The sequence below is a fragment of the Pithys albifrons genome, chromosome 14 (genome assembly GCF_047495875.1).
Source record: "Pithys albifrons albifrons isolate INPA30051 chromosome 14, PitAlb_v1, whole genome shotgun sequence".
NCBI lineage: Eukaryota > Metazoa > Chordata > Aves > Passeriformes > Thamnophilidae > Pithys > Pithys albifrons.
In genome coordinates, this window is record NC_092471.1 from 1340659 (window position 1) to 1363882 (window position 23224).

At 52.3% G+C, this 23224-nt stretch overlaps 1 protein-coding gene across 4 annotated transcripts in view; it reads left to right on the forward strand.

Annotated features, from left to right (window-relative positions):
* The window catches only part of EDA (ectodysplasin A), a 66393-nt gene extending 46110 nt beyond the window's left edge, over positions 1–20283 (forward strand). Inside the window, exons 3-8 of one of the 4 annotated variants that reach the window (XM_071569648.1) lie at positions 9760–9789; positions 13215–13394; positions 14653–14687; positions 14780–14831; positions 17102–17232; positions 19070–20283. In XM_071569648.1, the coding sequence (XP_071425749.1) occupies positions 9760–9789; positions 13215–13394; positions 14653–14687; positions 14780–14831; positions 17102–17232; positions 19070–19321 (680 nt within the window). In that variant the 3' untranslated portion in view covers positions 19322–20283. The remainder of the gene's footprint in view (positions 1–9759; positions 9790–13214; positions 13395–14652; positions 14688–14779; positions 14832–17101; positions 17233–19069) is intronic. The other 3 variants (XM_071569649.1, XM_071569650.1, XM_071569651.1) reach the window with 3 other exon arrangements.
* The last annotated feature ends 2941 nt before the right edge of the window (positions 20284–23224 follow it).

Below are 23224 nucleotides of genomic sequence, written 5' to 3' on the forward strand. Positions count from 1 at the left end.
GAGAATTCTGGTGGTGTTTGACTCTTTGGGGACAATCTTCATCCCTTTCCTGGGACATTTCTGTCAGTATTTGTTATTACTGTGATAAAATTAAGACTGCAGTTTATTTACTGATCCTTATCTACATGTTATTCCCAGGCTTTTGGTAACAGGGATCTGAGCAAGGTTTTGTACCTTAAATCCCAGAGAGATGTTCATGTGCTGGTTCCTGCTCTGTGACAGCACTGGCACAGTTGCCCAGACAAGCTGTGGCTGCCCTGGGAGTGTCCAAGGCCAGGTTGGACAGGGCTTGGAGCAACCTGGAATAGTGGGAGGTGTCCCTGCCCATGGCAGGAAATGGGACTGGATGAGTTTTAAGGTCCCTTCCCACCCATATCAGTCTGATGCCATGATTCTGTCAACTGCTGGGGTCCAGAATTCCTCACTGACCTGTTGCTGTCCCAGCTGGATGTTAAATATGAACAGCAATTAACTTGCTGGGAGAGATGCAAGTCCAGTTGTGCAGTGGCTGGGATGGGGAATTGTCCTGGCCCTCGGGGTTCACAGTGGTCAGTGTGCTCTGACCCCTCCATGCCTCCATTTGCCTCCCGCCTTCTCCTCCAGCCCTTCCAGTTGGGATCTGGATTGTTCCAAAAGAAGCCCTGCTTCATTCTTTGGATGTTTATAAAGCTGTGATGAGGTGCTGCTGATTTGTTCCATCCGTGGAGCTGCTCTGGGGCCTGTTTGTCCTTCCCTGGTACCTCCCGTCTGGTTCGGATAAGGCGTTGGGGAAGAGTTCCAGCCCACTGGAAGAGTTGGAGTTGCTGGGGATGTTCAGGAGGCTGGAGAGGAGCAGGAATCCTCTGGTCAGTGTCCCCTCGGTGGCATTGTCAGACTCCTGCACTGACTGTCCCTGGGGGTGGATGCAGAGCTGTCCTGATGGCTCTTGGTCTGTCATGGTCTGGGATGCAGAGCTGTCCTGATGGCTCTTGGTCTGCCATGGTCTGGGATGCAGAGCTGTCCTGATGGCTCTTGGTCTGTCATGGTCTGGGATGCAGAGCTGTCCTGATGGCTCTTGGTCTGCCATGGTCTGGGATGCAGAGCTGTCCTGATGGCTCTTGGTCTCCCATTGGTCTGGGATGCAGAGCTGTCCTGATGGCTCTTGGTCTGTCATGGTCTGGGATGCAGAGCTGTCCTGATGGCTCTTGGTCTCCCATTGGTCTGGGATGCAGAGCTGTCCTGATGGCTCTTGGTCTGTCATGGTCTGGGATGCAGAGCTGTCCTGATGGCTCCTTGGTCTGCCATGGTCTGGGATGCAGAGCTGTCCTGATGGCTCCTTGGTCTGCCATGGTCTGGGATGCAGAGTTGTCCTGATGCCTCCTTGGTCTGCCATGGTCTGGGATGCAGAGCTGTCCTGATGGCTCCTTGGTCTGCCATGGTCTGGGATGCAGAGCTGTCCTGATGGCTCCTTGGTCTGCCATGGGCTGTGCTGTAACTTGAACTGACCCTCTTGGCCCTTCCCCAGCTGCTGGTCCAGCAGGGCCCGTTGTTACTGGGGAGACTGGTGACCCCCCTTTTCAGAGTTATCCACATATAAGCACGTGTGGATGCACACAGGCAGATCCTTGGATATGAATTCCACGCTGTTCCATGTAATTAAACCATCAGTTCACAGGCAGCTGCTCAGCCTGCAGAGGTTTTCCATCCAATTAGACAGAATTACGTATGGGAAGGAGAAAAACATGTCCAGTTCTGCAGGGACGAGACAGTCCAAGAGATTTCCTTCCACCTGCCCTGATCCCTTATGGATATCCGTGGTGGGAAGGGCGTTTCAGACATCCAGCAGACGATCTGGGAGAGCCTCTCGTAGGCTGAGCTCAGACCTTGCTGCAGCCCCACTTGGGAATCATTTCTGCTGGAATTCATGACATATGTTAGTTGTTTATCTTAGTGGGATGTGATTAAAAATGTCAGAGTGTTTTGTGTTAAGCAACAACCGAATAAAACAAACAGAATAAAAACACAGCTGTAATACTATGCTTTAAATTGTTGGGTTCCAATCTGTGGCATTGATAAAGGAAGCAATAGGGTGCAGTGGTGTACAGAACATCAGCCTTGTGAGTCCAGCCAGAGCCAAAAAAAGCCTTGAGATACTCGAATTAGAACCAGTGATGTTGTTTGTCAGCTCTGCTTACGGACCCAGCGCTTGGAATCCAACCCAAATGGCTGAAGGGAAACAAAAGGCACATCAGCTCCTCCTGCCAGAGCCAGTGAGAGTGTGGAAAATGAAATAGGAAGGCCACAGGTTCTGGTGTGAACCTCAGGAACTTGGCTGGGCCTGATGATGTGGGAGGGAGCTGGGAAGGGTGGAGATTCCTGTGTGATTGGCTCGGGGGGCTGAGGAGGCAGAGCAATGTTCGTTTGCCAGCAACAGTGGCTCTGTCGTTAATTGGGAGCAGGGGTTTGTCTTTGCTCGTGACCACATTTGCTCTGTGGTGTCCTTGCACCTACTCAGCAGAGCCTGGAGATGTTTTTTCAGAGCCTCCCTGGTACCAGCAGGTTGTCCTGGTGCCTTGCCACCAATCCCAGAGTGGATCTGGATGGGGTGGAGGAGATGAATTAACCTGGTTGTTCGTTGTGGCCTGTGAAGTGATGGAAATTCCCATTGCAGTGAGTCAGGGCACCTCTGCCTTACTCGAGAAAGCAGCAAGGAGGGGGTTTCAGCTGAGCTCTGGATGTTGGAGAAGCAGAGCTGAGGTTGTGGAGGGGACCCTGGGAGGTGACTGCAGCCATCCCTCCCCCCTAGACAGGGCCAGCACTGTGACAGAGGTGACACCAGCAGAGGTGACAGACCTCTATAGGATGGTTGCTGTTCCAGCCTGGTTCTCCTACAATCCTGTTCCCACGTTTTTCCTCATGCCTAAAAGCTTTTAAGTTTCTGTGGAGGGGCTCCAGCACCTCCTTTCCAACAGCACCTGATGACCTTTCAGGCCCATTATCCTTTTTAAGGTGGAAGAACCTGCTGAATTCATGAGAGCAGCTACATTGATTCATCCTCCTTCTGTCCTTTCCTGCTGGGAGGTTGCTCAGCAGCACCTTTACCTGGAGTAGGTTGATGACTGATGGTCCCTTAGGTCTGTGTCTTGTTCACTCTTCAGTTCTGACCATCTTGAACTCCAGTAACAAGATTTTTTTTCCCCTTGATTATGATTGAAATTCAGGATAAACTACATCCCAACCTACTGTTGCTGTTGGCATTATCTCTGTGTCTTTGCTTTTAACTGTCCTTAGGAGCCTGCCCAGGTTATTCCCTGAAGAGTCCTGGGTTTTGTCAAAGCAGGCAAAAATCTCTGAGGAATGGCAGAAGAAAAAAAAGTTTTCTCAACAACAACAAAAAAACCTGTTCTGTACTGAGATCTTGTGTCATCTGAAGCTGTTTCAGAGGAGAGATTGTGGCTCTGGCATCTTGTGTTGCTCCAGGGGATCCAGGGCTGTGTTTTCAGCCCAGTGAGCTTGAACTGGAGGCTGCTGGATGGGATCAGAGGAGTGGGGAGGGAGCTACTGATCCATGGAGCTCCTGCAGCAGCGTCTGCTCATCTGGATGACACATGGAGGGAGGCTTGTCCTTTGGTGGAATGCGAGGAGAGGAGCAGGGAGGCAGCACAAGGCCACTCTCATACCAAACCCACCACAAGAGAAAGGATTCTCAGCCCTTGGTGTTGGTGCACAAGCTCCTCTCACCCCCTCTGGCCAAGCAGCCCAGAAGTGACCCCAGTGCAGGACACGTCCCCTGGAGAATGGGAGAAGTCCATCAAAGAGATGAAGAATTGCCTCAAGAAGTGGATGTAGCCAAGGGAGTGCCCCAGAAGAGTCCAAAATGAGCTGCAAGCTCTCCTTGATCTGCCAGGCTGGAGGAGACTGGCTCTGGGTGTGGGGCAGGGTGTGCAATCAGAGCTGCCAGCCAGGGACTGGCCCTGAGCAGCTCTGGGGGCTCAGCAGTTGTACCCCAGGGGGGACAGCACTGGGCAAAGGTGCTGAGAGGGAGCTGTGCCTGGGCTGTGTCGGGGCAGGGCGGGGGCAGCAGCAGGAGGGGATCCCTTGGGATCCCCCTGGAGCTGCTGTGGGAGGACAGGGAGGGAACAGCTGTAGGGGGGCTGTGGTGGAGCTTCTCAGTGCAAGATGTAGCCAGAGACAGACCACTGAGGGTGCCTGTATTCACACATGGAGAGGTTTAAAACAAGACTGAAATGAAAGCAGGAGAGAAGCAGCAGTGGTGGCCAAGGGCAGCTGGATGGCCCTGGGCTCTGCCTGACACAGGAACACACCAAGTGCTGTTTCATCCTTCCCCTCCTTCTACAAGGAGTTCTTTCCCTGTTTTCCTACAGAACACATTCTCTCTATTCAGATTTGTTGAAATCTCTCCTGGTTTGTACCAGGGCATCACATCCCTGACTGGGTTCTCCTTGTGAGTGTGTCCAGCATCTTTCCTCTACGCTTAGCAGAAGATTCCCCTTCCTCATCCCACCCCTCTGACAAGACACACCAGAAATCTGGAGTGGCACACGACGTGTTTTACTTCTGGAATATTGTTCTAGATCTATAATTAATCCTATTTTCTGAATATTCTGGAGCAATAATGCCAAAGCTGCTCTTCAAGACCCATTGCCTTTCTGTCTGGAGTTGGTGAAGCAGCACTTTCTGTTTCAGGGAAAGGGAAAAAATTCCTCTTGTTCCAGTGTTTGTATCACTGACTGATAGTTCAGTAGGGTCCAAGAAGCTTTCATCTGGATAGACCAAATTTCCTGAAAATGTTGGAAACATGTTGGTTCCAAGCCTCCCCCAAGCACATGTTCTAGATTAGGCATGTGTTGGGAGCTGACATCCCTTCTCCCCAACTCCACCATAGTCTGGCATTAATAAGGCCATGCTGCAGAATATTTGGAAAGCTTTGCATATCTCCTACCCATGAGAATGAAGTAAATGTCATTGCACTGGAGCTGTGAAGGAAACAACTGAATTTTGGAGGGTTTTGCTCTTGCTCATTGGGACAACTCACACCCAGAGCAGCAGGAGGGTCGTCATCGCTTCAGGTCTCAGGTAACACTTGAGCTTCTCTTTGCACCTTCACTATTGGTCAAACAGGGATAGAGATGTTGGTTGAAGGGTTGGATTTACAGAATCACAGAGTCATTGAGGCTGGAAAAGCCCTCCCAGCCCATGGAGCCCACCCTGTGCCCGATGCCCACCTTGGCACGGCCCTCCCAGCCCATGGAGCCCACCCTGTGCCCCATGCCCACCTTGGCAAAGCCCTCCCAGCCCCTGGAGCCCACCCTGTGCCCGATGCCCACCTTGGCAAAGCCCTCCCAGTCCATGGAGCCCACCCTGTGCCCGATGCCCACCTTGTCCCCATTGCAGAGCTCTGAGTGCCATGGCCAGTCATTCCTGGAGCAGCTCCAGGGATGGACACTCCACCTCCTTCCAGTATCTGAAGGGGTGACAAGGAAACTGGAGAGGGGTTCTTATCAGGAATTTTGGTGATAGGACAAGGAGTTATGAGTTCAAACTGAAAGAGGAGAAATTTAGGTTTGATATATGGAAGAAGTTGTTCCCTGTGAGGGTGGGCAGGCCCTGGCACAGGTGCCCAGAGAAGCTGTGGCTGCTCCATCCCTGGAAGTGTCCAAGGCCACGTTGGATGGGGTTTGGAGCAGCCTGGGACAGTGCAAGGTGTCCCTGTCCATGGCAGGGGGTGAACTGGGATGATCCTTAATGTCCCTTCCCACCCAAACCATTCTGTGATTCTGTGGCTTAACCATTTTATGTGTATTTTATAAAGGAATGAGAAGTGTTGTGCTGGTTCTGTTATGGGTTCACATCTCAATAATCCCCAGGACTTTGTCTCTGATTGTGGCTGTACCCTGGGATGGAGATAATTCCTCAGTCCCTCCACCCTCTCATGTCTCAGGGCAGAATAATGATGGAAACACAGAGATGGCTCAGTTGATATTTCCCAAACCAGTCTGGTGCTTAGGTAAGAAGATTGATGATATACCATAATAACTTAGTGCCAGGAAAATAGACAAGGAACACCTTAATAATCCCAGGGGCCATCAGGGAACTCTGAGAACAGGCTGGCCCAGCCTACAAAGGATGGATGGGTGTCTGAGGGTGGTGGTTGCTGCAAACCTCCCCCAGACTGGAGGAACACCTTGAAGGCATCAGTTGGTGTCTTTGTTCTGAATGGAATGATGCTGCTAAAACCTGCTTGTGGCACTGGATGGCTTCATTCTGCTCCTGGCAACTGGGAATTCCAGCACATTCAGCAGCCTCTGTAGGTGTGTCCTTTGTTTGACTGATTTCTGTAATGGTCAACCTTTTATAGGTTTTATATAAAAAAGGTGTAATTACAAAGATCTGTTGCCATCAATAAAACCAGTTTGAACTGTTTTGCAGGAATTTAAACTATTTCTTGTTAATCCACACACACACAGCTAATAAGGGAACTCAGGGGTTTTTAATATCCTATTTATATCAGCATATGTCTTAAAGAAGTTTGGGGTATTTCTGTATTTATAGTAAATCACAGCAGTGTGTAGCGTGAGGAAAGAGGAATCGGGGGGGGAGAGTAAACTCCATTAATCTTTATAAGGGAAAACATGTCACATGTAATATCCTTGGGTTGCATCACCATCTGGTTTTTTCTGAGGCCCCTGGAAGTGTTCCAGCAGATGGTGGGGCTGCAGGAGCTGGGCTGGAACCTGCTCCCTGAAGCATGGTTAGATGTCTTCTGCTGCTTGCTGGGCCACAGCTGTGCCTTTGCACACCAAAAGCTCGTCTCTGGCAAATGTTTTCTTCATCTTAAAGTGAGAAGTTTGTGTCTGACCCCACTGTGTTTCTGCTAGAAGTGATTTGGGATTGTCTGGAGCCTTCCACTTGTGCTGGCTCTGTGGGATTCCAGGGTGGCCCTTGAGTTTGGGCTGGGGCTTTGTCATCATGCAGAGATGTCTTCCCTGCTTGTGCCTTTCCCTCAAAGTTTGCCACTCTTGCTGGCTTGATGTGCCCTCCTTTCCTGTTATCCTTCCCTTTTATTTTGTTGTGGAAAACAAGCTTTTGGAGAAGTCCAGCTCTGGAATGCTGCTCAGAGACAGGGGCTCCAAAGCCCAGTGGGCAACATTCCTGCTCTCCCCTTTGCTGGGAATCCTGTCCTGGGATGGAGGGTGAGCTGGCAGAGGATAGAGCTGGCCCACGTTTCTGCAGAGGATTCAGGGGCTTTTCCTACAGGAAATCCAGGGAAAGGAGCTATAAATGTTAGGAGCAGATCAGGGAGCTTAAACACTTCAAGTCAGGCAAAGCAACCTGAGAGCAGCAGCAGTGGCTTCAGTGGGTAAGTGGGGAATCACCTCAAAAACAGCATTCCTCAGACCTTCCTTGGAATCATCTAATGGCCTCCATGGGACTGCAGCAAATATTGTGGGTTGGGTAACAGGCTTTGAGTCCCAAAGCCTCTCCACAGGAGGAGTGGGATGGAGAGGTGGATTGACAGTGGAGGAGAGTCCAGGAAAGGCTTCCCTGCCCTGTAGGTATTTACCCTTCAATTAACAGAAAACCAGTGGCTCAAATACCTCATAGAATCACAGACTGGATTGAAAGAGACCTTATAGACCATCAGTTCCACCCCCTGCCATGGGCAGGGACACCTTCCACTATCGCAGGTTGCTCCAAGCCCCATCCAACCTGCCCTTGGACACTGCCAGGGATGGAACAGCCATTATATTACAACTGTATTATCTCTGTGTTCAACCACTGCAGCATTTCACAAGCTCTAGTGCTTAAATATTCAGTTGTGGCCTCTGAAAATCCTGCCAGAAAGGACTTTTTAATTATGATTTTTCTCCTCTGCACATCACTGTTGGGACAGTGTGTGTCAAGTCGGGTTTTCAGGCTTTGTGCCTCAGCACCTTTTGTTCCCAGGGAGTATTGATCTGAAATTTCTGTGCCCCTCAGCTTCTCAGGCTCAGTGATCTGTTACCATTGTAGCCTGAATTGAGCAAGAGCTCTTGAATTGACCATTTTGAGCACAAATGAGGAAAACTCTGCCTTCTGCTCTGTGAGATGAACCTTCAGCTGTGTGCCACAATTGAATCACCCCCCTGCTGTGGGGAGGTGAACAGATGCAACCCCAGAGCCTCAGAAGCTCCCAAGGCTCCCAGTGCTGGTTTCCCCCTCGTGTCAGGAGTGCTCTGTGTGTGTCGGAGCTTCCCTGGCAGGGCTGTAACATCTCCCTGTGCCGTGCCTGGGACAGATGTGTGTGTTGTAATATGGCCTGTGAACATTGCCCTGCCATGTGGTTCTTATTCCCCCACTCATCTTTGAAGCTAATTGGGTGCAGGCAGCCCCCCTGAGCCTGCCTGGCCGCAGCTCTGGGACTTTCACTCCGGGTGTGAGATCCAGAACGTGCCGTGGCTCTCGTGACTCCCAGGGCTGCGCCCGCCTGGCCTGGGGGGTTTAAAGGACACTTTTTCTTGGTGCTGGCAATGGTGTGAACCAGCTGGTGCCTTCTGGTGGAGCTCAGGAGGTGCAGAAAGAGGAGCTGGTCTGCCCAGCACAGGAGGGTTTGGGTTCTTCTGCTTGTGGTGGAGCTGCTGCTGTGGCTTCCTGGGGAGCTCTGGGATGGAATTGTTGGAAACCTGTGGTGTCCTGTCCACCTCCTTTAATTCTGGGAATGTTGTACAAAAATAGCAGATTAGCAGACATCATAATTTAAATCAGAGCCACAGACTGGTTTGGGTGGGAAGGGACATTAAGGACTGTCCCATTCCATCCCCTGCCATGGGCAGGGAGACCTTCCACTATCCCAGGTTGCTCCAAGTGTCCAACCTGTCCTTGGAAACTTCCAGGGATGGGGCAGCCACAGCTTCTCTGGGAATTCCATTCCAGGGCCTCACCCCCTCCCAGGGAAGGATTTCTTCCTAAAATTCATAGATAACACCATTTTTAGACAGTGCCTTTTATAGGTAATTCCATGATTTTCCCATGACCCAAGAGCATAATGGAGGGAAATCAATACTCCTGTGGAAAGGCATCAGTGAGGTCGCTGAGTATTTCTCTGGTCCTTCTCCCTTCTTTCCTCTTAACCAATCATGGAAAAAAGGCACTGCTGTTGGGAATTTGCCTTTTTCCATCACCTCAGACTCAAAGCAACCTCGTTACCTTCCACTTGTCACAATTCCTTGTCAGTTAAAGGTGATTTCAGTGGTCAGCATGTGCCAAACCCCAGGTCTGGGAGGGATTTCACTGCTGAACAGCGAGGGAATATTTGGGGAATTTTGCACTTCATTCCCATCCGTGATTAATTCCTGGGGAAGCAATGGAACATGTTTCACACTTCAGCCTCTGCTCAAAAAGTCCTGTCATTTCTCAGCTTCACTGTAAATATTTTCTCTTCGTGCTAGGGAGCTTTGGGTTCCCATTGTTTAAAACAGCCAGTTAATGATTCTTTGCTTTTGTGTTTTTTTTAGTATTTTATTCTTATTTTTAAACAACTTGGCTCGCAAGGATTCAGCAGGGGTTGGACCAGATGATCTTTAAAGGTCCCTTCCAACCCAAACCTCTCTGTGATGCTTTAATATTTGGGTTTCTGCCCTCAGCTGAGACCATCCCTGTGCAGCCTCATGGGCCACAAATGCATCCGTTGCCCACTTGGAAAATAAAATGGCAGTGGGGATTTGCTCTGCAGAAATGATCCCTGAATTTCACTAATATTCTTTTTTTCTTTCCTTGTAGGTCCAAGTTCAGTGAAAAACAAGAAAAAGGGTAAGTTTGAGTTTGAATTTTCCTTTCTGTGCTTTGTCACCCAGCTGTGAGTTCTCTTTGGGCAACACGAGGGGAGGAACAACAGCAGCTTCCAGCTGTGGGAAGGGCAGGGATAACACCCACAACCCCTCAGAACTTTCTGAAACACTGAAAGAAGTTCATTTGGTTGTGTACAAGTCATCCTGAAGGTGGTGTGATTAGGGGGAATTGAGTCATGAACCAGCATCAGGAGCCACTTGCTGTTTGCCAGCCTTGGCTTTGCTCCTCATCCTCACCCTGCAGGTTGGGGTCTCCTTCAGGTCCCCCAAACTCACCACAGACACACTTTGCACCCCACTTTTCCTGGTGTTAACCTCACACTGACCATTTTATGAGCCTGTTCTGAGTGTTGCTGAGCCCACAGGCATTTGGTCTGACTTGGTGATTTTCCTCCCAGTCTGCAGTGGGTAATTGGGTGGGGTTTGAAGCCCCTATTGATGGATTATTGGGAGTTGGGTTATTCTGGAGCAGCCACGTGTTCCATGAGGTGCCTGGTGCCATCCCTGTTTCTGTGGGGCTCCTGGGGAACACTTCTGGTCACAGAGTACCAGGAGTTTGAGCGAGTCAGAGGGGCTGGGTTGTTCTGTCGCCTTTTCCTCATAAATGTGCTGCAGTCTCAGTTCCAGGGAGACACAGTCAGTGACCTGTTCTGCTTCTTGGAACCATCCAGGCGCTCCTGGGAGTGTTTTAGCAGCTGTTTTATGCTCCCAGAGGCTGTAGGTGTGTGGAACTGGGGGCCGTGGTGCCTCAAAGCCCAGGGAGCTCATCCAGGGGCTCACACATCGACCTGCAGCAGGTGCTCCTGCCCAGACCCTCCTGCTGCAGGGGCAACTCTGCTGACTACCTGTTGTAGCTAATGTGTGTTTAATTAACAGAACAATTAGCAGTTCAGCAGTTCTGTCCCTCAGGAACCCTTCCTGTTCCAGCCCCCATCCCCAGCACCACCAGCAGGAGCAGCCGAGCTTTCCATGCCTGTCCCACTGCAGTAACACATCAGATCACTGTAATCCTTGGATGCAAACTCCAAATCCACAGCTGAGAGGTGGAAACAGGCCCCAGTGAGCGACTTCATTTAGATTGATGCTCAGAAGCATCATAAAATTTTATGTTGGAGGAGTTTGTCCTAACAAAGCTCCGAAACCCTCAACCCACATTAAATCAGCCCAGCTAATAACAACTGATGGCTGCGGTGCTGGGAGCAGTTCCAGAGGGGCAGGGGATCTCCTGGAGCTGTATTATATACAGCTGTATAAAATAGTGCAGTTTTATGGTATTGTCACATTTAATTCTTTTTGGAGTTACAGCTGATTGTTTGATGAGGGAGGATTAGGGAGAACTCCCTGGTCCTGCTTGCTGGGAGTTTCAGAGCGACACCAGACCTGGCAGGCTGGGCTTTGGGTGCTGGGACCCTCCCTGGGGAGCTGACAGGGGAACTGGGGTCCCCTCAGGCAAATAAATCAAGTAGCTTTTGCCTTGTGAGTTCAGGAGTGAGTTTTGAGGAGGCAGAGGAACAGTTGAAGCAACGCAAAGGGGGAGGCACCGAAAATGTGGGATGTGCAGTTGTGTCACTGCTCAGCAGCTCCCTGAGCAGCAGCCCAGGCTTGGGAGGCAGATGAGCTAAACCAGCTGGAGTTTGTGTCCCTGTTGGGAAGGGAAGGCAGGAGTGACAGCAGCAGCATTCCCAGCTCCCTGTGCACGATCCTGGCCTGGCCTGGGGCGTGGGAGTGAGAGGAGATCAGTGTGTTTTGGGGAGAGGGCGATGGGTGTCAGTCAAGGTGGGCAGTCCCAAAGCATCCTCATCCCGAGGGGGAAAATTGCTGGATTAGGGGAAGGCTGGATCGTGGCCAGCTTGGATTGGAAGCCATGGCTGCTGATGTGGACAGAAATACTCCTGTGGAGATTTGTCCCCTTAGACCTTTCCCCCCCTTTTTGGGACCCCAGTGTCACTTTACTCACCCCTGTTTATTTTAACTTATTTTGTTGGATGTTTAAAGTACCCACTCAGTTGTCCCACACTGATGTCCATGTGCCCTTGTTCCTGGCTAAGTCATCTGGAGAGTTCCCTGTGTCCTAACTAAAACAGATACATTTTTCCTTATAGTTTTATTCCACTACAGACACAGATATTGCTCGAGAAACCAGTACATAAATGTACTCAGAAACTATTCCAATAACCATAATTTCATATCCCAACTGCTGCTGTCATGTAGCAAAGTGTTTAATTCTGTCCTACTGGGGACCTCGTGGCAGCAATTGAAGTGATTTTGCTCCATTTATGCTCTTTGGCAGAAAAGCTGTGACAAACTGGCACTTTAAAAACTACATCAAAGGAACATAATTTCTGTCAGGGACCTGGAAAATCAGCTGAGGACAAGCCAGGCTTTGGTTCAGTCCACTGTGGGTAACGAGTTGTCACTGATGTGGTTGGGCCATTTCTCTTCCTGGGGCCACGTGATGTGTTTGAGGATCATTTTAAGGAAGAAGTTTTTACCATGAGGGTGGGCAGGCCCTGGCACAGGTGCCCAGAGAAGCTGTGGCTGCCCCAGACCTGGGAGTGTCCAAGGACAGGGCTTGGAGCAACCTGGGCTGGTGGGAGGTGTCCCTGCCCATGGCAGGGGTGGCACTGGGTGAGCTCAGGGGTCCCTTCCCACCCAAACTGTTCTGGGACTCCATGATTGTACCAATTCTCCAGTGCTTCCATCTTCTTGGTCCTTCCCCTACTCCTCCATCCAGAGCCCCAAATATTTAATTACTTTGAGGCACAGGCAGTGTGGGGGTTCCCCCAGCACTGCTGGAGAGGAGCTGGAGCTCAGCTCTGAACTGCCCTCTGGAGGAGACCGAGCCATGGGAAGCATCTCCTCATCCTAATATGCAACAGGTAGGAAAGATTGCCATAAAAACCACAAAACTGGAAAGCTGTGAAGTGGTTCATCTGGGCTTTAACACTGCAGCCTTGACTGGGTGTGTGGGAGCATCCCTGGAGCATCCTGACCATGCCCAGGGGCATTCCAGAGCTGCAGGGATGGGATCAGCTCTGGGCCACGCTGCCCCCGGGTGTGTTGGAGCATCCCTGGGTCCATCCTGACCATGCCCAGGGGCATTCCAGAGTGCAGGGATGGGATCAGCTCTGGGCCACGCTGCCCCTGGGGGTGTGGGAGCATCCCTGGAGCATCCTGACCATGCCCAGGGGCATTGCAGAGCTGCAGGGATGGGATCAGCTCTGGGATACACTGCCCCTGGGGGTGTGGGAGCATCCCTGGAGCATCCTGACCATGCCCAGGGGCATTCCAGAGCTGCAGGGATGGGATCAGCTCTGGGCCACGCTGCCCCTGGGGGTGTGCCCTGTCTCCCATGCCCAGGGTAACCCCTGCCCTTGTGTTTTCCAGGTAAGAAGGCTGGTCCTCCAGGGCCCAACGGTCCCCAAGGGCCACCAGGGCCCCCCGGCCCGCAGGGGCCCCCCGGCATTCCCGGCATCCCCGGCATTCCCGGCACCACCGTCATGGGCCCCCCTGGCCCCCCCGGCCCTCCTGGCCCCCAGGGACCCCCCGGGCTGCAGGGCCCCTCAGGTGAGAGCTCTGCCCCTGCTGTGCCCACGGCTGGGCACACAGGAGGTGCCAGCGGGCACGGGGAGGGCAAAGGCTCCGTGTGCCCAGCTGAGGAACATCTGGATGGGCTGGCACAGCATCCTGGAGCGGGGCTCAGGTGTCCTGGGCTGGGCTGGGCTGGAGGGGGCTTGGAGCAACCCAGTCTAGGGGGAGGTGACAAGAGTTGGAACAAGATGAGCTTTAGGGTCTCTTCCTGCCCAAGCCAGGCTGGGATTCCGTGATTCTTTGCATCAGGACCCAGGAGGCAGGACCCACTGGAGCTTCCCTCCCACACCTTCCCTTCCTTCCCTACTTTCCCTTCCCTTCCCTCCCCTCCTTACCATCCACATAAAAATGTTTTTCTCCTGCAGTTCTTGGTTCCATTTTTCTCCATTTCTTTGTATCTGCACCATGTTAGTTCTCCCTGGAGTCATGGACCAATTATTTTGTTAAAATCCCTGATTTTAATCACTCTCTAAAATGCAGATTGGTGGACATTCCCATCAGCAGTGTTTGTTCTGTGTGCTTGAGCAGTTTAATATTAATAAGCACATCTTCAGAGATGTCAGGGCTATTACCCTGTAGCTCACGTGGCTCCAAGAAAAACTTGGAGACTTCTCAGTTTTTCTCTCAGAAATTGTGGGAGTTGTCCCTGCCCACAGCAGGGGGTTGGAACTGGATCATCTTTGAGGTCCCTTCCAACCCAAACCCTTCTGGATTTCTGGGATTCTGTGGTTTTAAATTGCCTGGGCAGGGGCAGGAGCAGCAGGGGGCCCTCAGCTCTGGTGTCCTGCCACAGGCATCTTCCATTCATAGGGATTTGGCTCCTGGAGAAGGGAGATTCCAGCCTGGAGCTGAGATGCAAGGAATGACCTGAGCTACTGCAGAGGGAAACTTGTCATCCTGGCCAAGAGGCTTTTGGCCACTACAGAGCAGGGAGAGGGTTGTGCAGTTTTTCCTTCTGGTGGAAACTGGTTGAATAATGGTTGAATTTTGAATTTTGATGACAGAAATGCAGGAACAAAATAGGGAAATGTAGGATGATTTTTTCCTTTATGTATTTTTTATATTTTTTGATATTATATTTTATATATTTTAGTATTACCTGCACCCCATACTTGTGGTTCTGTCCTCCTGTTAAAAATGAGGGGTTAGTGGTTATTAGGGGTTAAGAGAAGTTTTATTTGTGGGATTCTTCACTCAGCCTTGCTCTTTAACAATGTGAAATTGCCTTTTGCAGGTGCTGCAGACAAGGGTGGCTCCAGAGACAGCCAGGTGGGTTGATGTTCCAGGGAAAACCTGGGTTGGAGGGGATTCCTGTAAACATTTCCTGCCTGCATTTGCTAATGGTGTGTCTGATGTTGCAGCCAGCTGTGGTCCACCTTCAAGGCCAAGGCTCAGCGATCCAAGTGAAGAATGGTAAGGATCTCTTGATATTGGTGGTTACTGGGAAGGGCCCATCCTGCACCCATGGCCTCGTGCCTGGGTCTAATTCCATCCCATAACTTGGCTCCCAGATTTTCCCTGCTGTTATCCCAAGGACAGTCCAATTTCCCTGTCCAGACAACCCTGAGAAGAGTCCTGTGGAGTCTCCATCCTCCTTTCCCCTGAACTCCAGTTTGTCTCCTGGATTATCCCTGTCCTGCACATCCCACTAACTCTGTTCCACTGACTCTCCCTGAGCTCCAGGTGCTCTTGTGCCTCCTCCAGCTGCTGTTGTCCCACCTGTGTCCCCCAGCCCCTCAATGGCCAACCCTTTTCCCTCCCATTCCATTTTAATCCCTCAGTGTATCCTTGTCCTCCCTCATCCCCATTAGCCCATTTTTCTCCAGTTTCCCAGTAATTTAAGGCACGGGAAGGTGCCATGGTGTGAGCACAGGGAGGTGCCCAGGCCACCAGCTCTTCCCAAGATCCTGGAGCATCTCCTTCCCCCCAGCAGCCCTTAGGCCATTATCCCAATTCCTGCCAAGGCATTCACATCCTCAAGTTGCTGCTCTCTTTGCCAACAGCTGGGGCTCATCCCTTGCTGCTGCCTCCCTGCTCTGGCTGTGCTGGGGAGGAGCTGGGTGTGTTGTCACCTTCCCCAGTGCCCTCGTGCAGCTCCCCGGGGAGCACGGGCAGCCCTGGGACACAGAGCCCATCCCAGATTCCCAGGGGTGGGGATTGCAGGACCCCTGTCCATGAATTCCTGCCTCACACGTGGGGTGAGCAGGGCTGGCCACTGCTGCCTCTCCCTCAGCAGCCATGAGTGGGAGCTGGAATTCCTCTTGGAGAGGGCAGTGTGTTCCCAGCTCCCCAAAGCTGAAAGGAAACCAGCCCTTGCCAGGAACAATATGAGGGGAGAGATGCCCTTTGCTTGGGTTCAGACAGCAATGATCCCTTTCTTTATTGCTGAAGAGTTTGCAGAGGATCTGCTGCTCTCTAAGAGTGGGAATGCCCTGGGAGTGTCCTTCCCTGCTGCTCAGGAACAATCTGGTGCTGTGAGCCAGGAATTCTGTCCAGCTGCAGCCTGGCAGGCTTGGATGGGGGGCAGGGAGGGGAGAGGGAGGAAAAGAGGGGGATCTGATAAACTGAGGCACCTACAGGGATGGGCTCCCAGCAAAGCCTGCCCCTGGGTCCATCCAGGGAGCAGAGCTCTGCCCATGCTGCCAGTTATCCCAGTGCCAGAGGACTGGCTGGTGGATCCTTAAATCCCTGACTGTGTGGAGAGACCCCAGTTGGGGGTTGCTGTGATGTGATGTGCTGCAGTTTCCTACTTTGTTGTTATTTTGGCTTTTAAAAGCCTTGGAAGTGCAAAGTGTTTGTTAAAATAGTGCTGGTGAGTAAGTCAGGGATGGTGAATTCAAGGAACAACAGAGTTAAAATCAATTGTGGGACCCTGAGCTGGTCTCCACACATGGATGTGCTTGGAGAAGTCTCTGGGAGGACCTCAGAGCCCCTTCCAGTGCCTAAAGGGGCTCCAAGAGAGCTGGAGAGGGAGTTTGGGCAAGGGCCTGGAGTGACAGGACAGGGCAGGAATGGCTTTAAGCTGAAGGAGGGTAGATTTAAATGAGATTTTGGGAAGGAATTCCTCCCTGTGAGGGTGGGCAGGCCTTGGCACAGGTGCCCAGAGAACCTGTGGCTGCCCCATCCCTGGGAGTGTCCAAGGCCAGGCTGGACAGGGCTTGGAGTGGCCTGGGCTGGTGGGAGGTGTCCCTGCCCATGGCAGGGGGTGGCACTGGGTGATTGATCTTTAAGGTCTCTTCAAATCCAAACCATTCCATGCTGGTTCTGTGATAACCATTCCCATGGGAAGGGACACACTAAGCTCAGGTCAGTGTCAGGAGGGGGCAAGTCTGTGTCCAGCCCTGGGGAGGGAAGTCTGTGTCCAGCACAGCACAAAGGGCTGTACACTGATTTTTGAGGATGGGGAGAACTACCCTGGACAAGGACAAGGAGAGCTGCCCCCCAGTCATGCTGTTCCCTGCAGGAAATGGGTGTCCCCAGCAAGTGGTGGGGTGATCAGAGCTAGAGAGGAGTCCCAGCTGTCCCAGACTAGCCTGTAATTGTGGGCTTGTCCCACCGAACTGGGCGGGTTTGGAGCGGGGCTGTGCCAGCCGTGGGTGTGCCCCTTGCAATGTGACTGTATTGTTGTGCTCCCACACTTCTCCTCTGACAGGTACTGAGTGATGCCGTTCTCTCATACTGAGATCTTTCAGGTGGAGTCCTCAATGACTGGTCTCGCATCACCATGAACCCCAAGGTGTTTAAGCTGCATGCCCGCAGCGGGGAGCTGGAGGTACTGGTGGACGGCACATACTTCATCTATAGTCAGGTAGAAGTGAGTACGGTCCTAGGCTAACTCCTATTCTTGTGTTCCGATGGAAGCCTTGCATGAACCACGAGAGGGCTCCAGACAGCAGCCAAATGCCAACAGCTTGGGTGTCCTTGTAACCGCTTCGGCTCTGGGGGCGTGACGCAGGAGGGCGTGGAGGTTCACACAGGTTTCACCCTCCAGAGATGGGTTATCCCCATCCCACAGCCCCAGTGCCCCTTTTCCATCCTCCAGTTCTCTGTGCAGTCACTCACCAGCCCTGCCAAACCTCCCTGCAGACAGGACGCTCTGCTCTGTGCTGTGAAAGATGTGTAAGACCCAAACCCAGGCAAACTCTGGTCATTTCAAAGCCATCTCACTCTCTGGAAGCGTGGGAGTCTCAGCCCAGGTGGATTGGCCAAATTGCAGCCCAGGGAACTCTGTTCTGCTTCACCTTCTCCGTGTAGCCTCATCCCAGGATGGTTCTGCTGCCACTTTGGTTGGTCCCAGCAATGGGTGTCCCCACCTGCTTCTGCAGAAAGGGCCAAACAAAGCCATAATTTTCTGGATGCTGATTTAGTGTCCAGCTGGTAAGGCAGCATTTCCTCTCCCCATTCAAATCCAAAGCAGAAGGACTGTCACTTCACACACTGCTCCTGCTGCCTCACAGATCTCCAGTCAGAACCACTGAGCTGTGGGAGTGTGAGCCGTGGGCTCTCCCCTGCCAGGGCACTCAGGTGGCACCCACTTGTGGGCTGAAAAACTGATTTTAGCGTGACAGGAGGGTTTCTGTGTGACCACCACAATTAAGCAAATTCCACCTTCCTCCAAGCTCCTGATAGTTCCTCCTGCCTGTGTTCAGTTGGCAACTCTTCTGGGACTTTACCAAGTTGGATGAAGTGGGCTGTGGATGTCAGGTGCTCTTCCATGGAACTGGTGACATGTCTGATTTGGATGGGGACAGGAAAAATAACTCCACATGGGCCAAAGTATAATTGTTTCCCAAGTGTTTAGTGCTCATTGCTGCCACAGTGTTGGGCCTCTGAAGCCTCATCATCCATGGTCCCTCCAGGAGGAAAGGGTTTCAGTCCTGTGCAGCTCCTGAGGTCACAGGGTGCAGACTGAGGAGAATTAGCAGATTCCTCCAAAATGGCTGGATTTCATCTCTCAGGAAGAAGCAGCTCCCTGGGACTGACTTCTCCTTGGACAGGTCATCCTGAGGCAGTTCTTCGGAATCAGCATGGGGGAGAGGGTTGAGTAAGGCATAGTTGAGTCACAGGGACTCGAGTGCTGGCCCTGGGAGTTCAATCAGTAGGAACACTGTAGGGTGATTTCCTTCCAAGCTGTGGAGGTTGGGAGAGCGTTTTTCCTGGAATAGCTTGTGCCTCTGGAAGCACCTGGAGTCCAGTTACTCAGGAGGCAGCTCCCAGTACACCTTAGGGCAGTTCTGATGTCACCACTAAAGGAGGCTCATGGCACCGGGAAGCAGGACTGGCCAGGTAAGTGCAAGAGGCCTTCAGTCCAGTGTGTGTGTGTGTGTCTGTGGGAGGAGCAGCTGTTTGCAGCACACAGGGGGCTCTGCACTGACCTGTGCGGGTCATTTTCCCTGTAATTAGCAGGATTCATAGCTCGGTCCTACACGTGTGTCTTCAGGGGTTCTTGCATGCTTAGTCTGAAGCAGAATACAGGAGTGTCCTGGTTGGCTTGGGCTTCCTCTGCCTCACACAAGCCAACCTCCCACGAGTACAGGTGTGCCAGAGCCAAGGAGGGGCTCATTAGCGAGGGAACACCGGCAGGAACGTGGACTTGCTCCCCATGCACCAATCCCCTCCCTAACACCTTTCTTCTCCCTGCTTCACATCAGGTATACTACATAAACTTCACAGATTTTGCCAGCTATGAGGTGGTGGTGGATGAAAAGCCCTTTCTGCAATGCACTCGGAGTATTGAGACCGGCAAGACCAACTTCAATACCTGCTACACGGCCGGGGTCTGCCTCCTCAAGGCCAGGCAGAAGATCGCGGTGAAGATGGTCCATGCTGACATCTCCATCAACATGAGCAAGCACACAACTTTCTTTGGGGCCATACGCCTGGGAGATGCACCAGCATCCTAGAGGAGCTTGGCATGGCCAAGGATACTCACAGAACTGCACAGTGCTGCTGTTCATAAGCGTATCAGTATTTCAGGGGGTTCTGTAATCCGGCCATTAAGAAAACTGATCCAGAGCTATTTATTCCTATATGTGAATGCAGGAAGCACAATTGTCCTCTGTGACTTGCGTGGAGACTTGGATCAAAAAAAAAAAAAAGCTGGTTGCAAAAGCATTGTGAGGAAGAAAGGCTGTTGTGTCTGCCTTGTCTCAGTATTTCAAGTATTACTGCACTGATACTCTGCTCTGTGATCTTCACACGAGGCTTGTTGGGAGAGCTGTGGGTCTCTGCTTTATGTTGCACTAGCAAGAGCATCCCAGGGGTGGCGGGAGAAGACACTCCTGCCCCAGTGCTCCCAGCCAGGCTCCTGCTTCTGCAGCTCCCAGAGCAGGGAAGGGGCTCGCTGCTTCCCTGCCTTCCCGGGGCACCTGGAGCGGAGGGAGGAGGGCACACAGGGTCGTGGTGTTTACATTCATCCTCAGGAGAGCGGGCGAGGAAGTGCCTCTTCCCAGAGCCTGGAAGCGAGAGCAGGAAGTGCGAGAGGAAGAGGAGTCCTTACTAGAGCAGGCTTAGCAGATAGGAAACTGCCTCCACATTCCAGAAAACCACCAAATCCCAAAGAAAACGCCGGTTCCCGGGGCCAGGCCTCTGCTCCTTTCAGCTCCTGCCCTTACCCCAGAGGTAACTCTGCCCCACCGGGGGCTGCCTTAAAGTACTGCTGCTGTCACAGCACGTTCTGTTTGGTTGGGGTGTTTTGTTTGGGGGGTTCTTTGTTTTGTTTTTGTTTCGTCCTTTTTAATTAATATTTTGCAAACTAGAACACATTTCTACGGGCTTCACCGAGCCTGGTAGAGCAGACACAAGTACTTGTGAGAACACTCGGAGGAAGTTTGTCATGTTTAAGAATAAAATATTCAAACAGGAAATTTAATTTTTTTTTCTGTTTTAATAGCAACTGTCCTGCTTTTAGATGTGGTTTTTAGCCTTCCTTCCCCCACCCCTGTCCTTTTGGCATCCTTCTACCTCAAATAAGTGGTGATGGAGTCTCTAGCAAAGAAAAAAAATCGTATTTTAAAATCTGGTCCAGCATGAAGTCACCACTTTTTCTTTTCTCTGAGCCCTGCTGAGTCTAGTCATAACTCGATTTCTGGTGACTAATAGAAGAGCTGGGACACTATTGTTTCTTTTGGCCTCTTGAGCAACTCTCTCCATTACCTCCCCTCAGCTGGGGAGACCTAAAGCCATAAGATGTGCTGGAGCTGAGCAGAGGGCGAAGCGCAAATTGCTGTTGTGTCAGCCCTTGGCTTGGGCTCCTCCTGGTTGGGGGTTTGGTTCCCTGCATTTCTTTTCAGAGCCTGTTTTTGCTTTCAAGAGGGGAGGGAAGTTGCAGTCCATGTAGCAAATGAGACGAGTCCCAAACTGACATCCTCAGCCTGGAGAAGGGAAGGTTTTGGGGAGACCTCAGAGCCCTTCCAATGCCTAAAAGGTGCTCCAGGAGAGCTGGAGAGGGACTTGGGACGAGATGGAAGGACAGGACACAGGGAATGGCTTCCCACTGCCAGAGGTTAGATGGGATACTGGGGAGGAATTCCTGGCAGGGAGGGTGGGCAGGCCCTGGCACAGCTGCCTAGAGAAGCTGTGGCTGCCCCTGGATCCCTGGAAGTGTCCAAGGCCAGGTTGGAGCGACCTGGGCTGGTGGGAGGTGTCCCTGCCCATGGCAGGGGGTGGCACTGTTTGATCTTTAAGGTCCCTCCCAACTAAACCATCCTGTGATTCCGTGATCTCCAGGATGGCTCCACTGCACACAGAGGTGTCAGCCCTGGTCACCTGCAGGGACGTGGCAGGGACATGTCCCAGCACTGCTGTGGCCACAGGAATGTGCACCCTGCCTGAAGCATTCCCGGCTCCATCCCTTTTCCATAGTGAGTGCTGCCCCTTGCCAAGAGTTGCAGTTCGGGGAGATAACTGTTGCTGGGGGTGCCGCCTTGGCCGCGGCCTCGCTATTCACAGCAGCCCTGCAGCTGCAGAACAACTGCGTGACAAATGGGCTGCTCGGGCTTTTTAGTGGCTTCTCCTCCCTTCAGCCTCAACTTGTTGGACTGGCAAGAGCCTTGGGGGCTCTTCTCTGGGCTTTGTGGTTTATTTCCTTTAAAATGGATTAAGAAGGACGTGTTCCCCTGACAAGAATGAAGGGGGACAACTGTGTGTAGTGAGAACATTAAGCAAATCGTTAACAGAATTGCTTTAGAACAGGCCTGAGCAGCAAGGCTGGGGGCAGGCATAAACAACAGGGGCTTTGGGAGAGCTGTGGATGGAGTTCGCATTCCTTGTCCCCCACTGGCAGGATCTGGGATGTGCTCCACGGCTGCGGGCAGGGGCAGGCAGAAGGAGAATCCCTTTGCTCCATAAATGCCCTGCATCACTGTCCCCTCTCTGGTGGGTGCCTGGGACGTGGGAGGAGAGCAGGAGGGAGCAGTTCCTGCATGGAATTTCCCTCTGGTGCATGCCTGGGGTGCCGGAGGGAGTCATTCCTGTATGGGATGTGTTAACAGGCTTTTTCTGATGCTCACATTACACCCAAGTGGGAGCTCCGTGTAGCCAAGTTGGAGACATGGAGTTGGGAGACATGGACAGCAGAGAACAGCTGACTGCAGGTGGCCTTGGCAAAGAAAGCTTTTCCATGGAAGTTCCATGGAAGTTTCCATGGAAGGTCTGTGCAGCCACAGCAGTGTTGGTTGTGCTTGACTGACAGGACATGAAAGGTGAAGCACCTCCATCTTTTGGGGGTGTGAGAGGCACCATCCCCTTACTGGGCACAGAGCTGCTCAGGATGCACCTTCCTGCCCTCTGCATCAGGGGAATGCCTGGAAAGAAGCCCAGATCCATGGACTTGGATAACCAGGTACTTCCCTGCTTTCAGAATGCCCTGGCTCGGAGTGTCTGTCACCCCCTTACAGCTGGGACATGGGCAGGTGGATTTATCCCTTTTCCTCCACACCTCTGTCTTGCTGCTCATTCCTCACACCCTTTGGAGTCCTCTCCCATGAAAGCCACAGGGGGAACAGAGCCCTCTGGAGCCCTGGGAGGCAGCGTAAAGGGCAGGGGGGGCAAGAAGCACAGGATAGCCTGTGGTGGCAGGAGCAGATCTCTCCCTGTTCCTGCTTCACCCTGCCCTTGGCACAATCCCAGAAAAGCCCCTCAGTCTTTGCCAGGTTCCTCAGCTGGCTCTTGGTCTGCACCGGCTGCTCCTGAGAAGGGAGTTCACAGCCCTGGGATGCAAATGCACATGCCCAGGGATTCTCCACACGATCAGGGACTTTTCAGCTGGTTCCTCGGGCCATGCAGAGCCATGCCCAGCAACACAGGGGTGCAGGAGGGGCTGGGGTTCCTCGGGCAGTGCCAGGGCCGGACACACCGTGGGCTGGGGCAGTGTCTGTTCCTCTTTCTGGGCTCCACACTCACTGCTGGTGGGGCATGAGGGCCGAGGGTTCACCCAGAGGTCGGTGTTTCCCTGGCAGGATCTCACATCTGCCCAGATGTGCTGTGTGCTCACAGCTGCCTCAGCAGCCCCATCCTGCGGGGCATCGGCCCAGGGCACCAGCCCTGCCCTCGGGGGGTGCCACCCTGTCCTGCCTGCTGGGGATGTTGGTCCTGCTGGAGTCTCAGCCACACCCTGACAAAGGGACAAAGTGTCCCCCACCACCCTGGCTGCCACAGGGTCAGAGGCCAGCACAGCAGAAGCCAGGCTGCTGCTGCTGCTTCCAGATGTGTATGTGTGTGTGGATATATATAGTCTCTGTATTTACTTATTTATTTATGTGGTTTATGTCTATGTAATTATTTTATTTCCTGCTAGACAGCTCTAG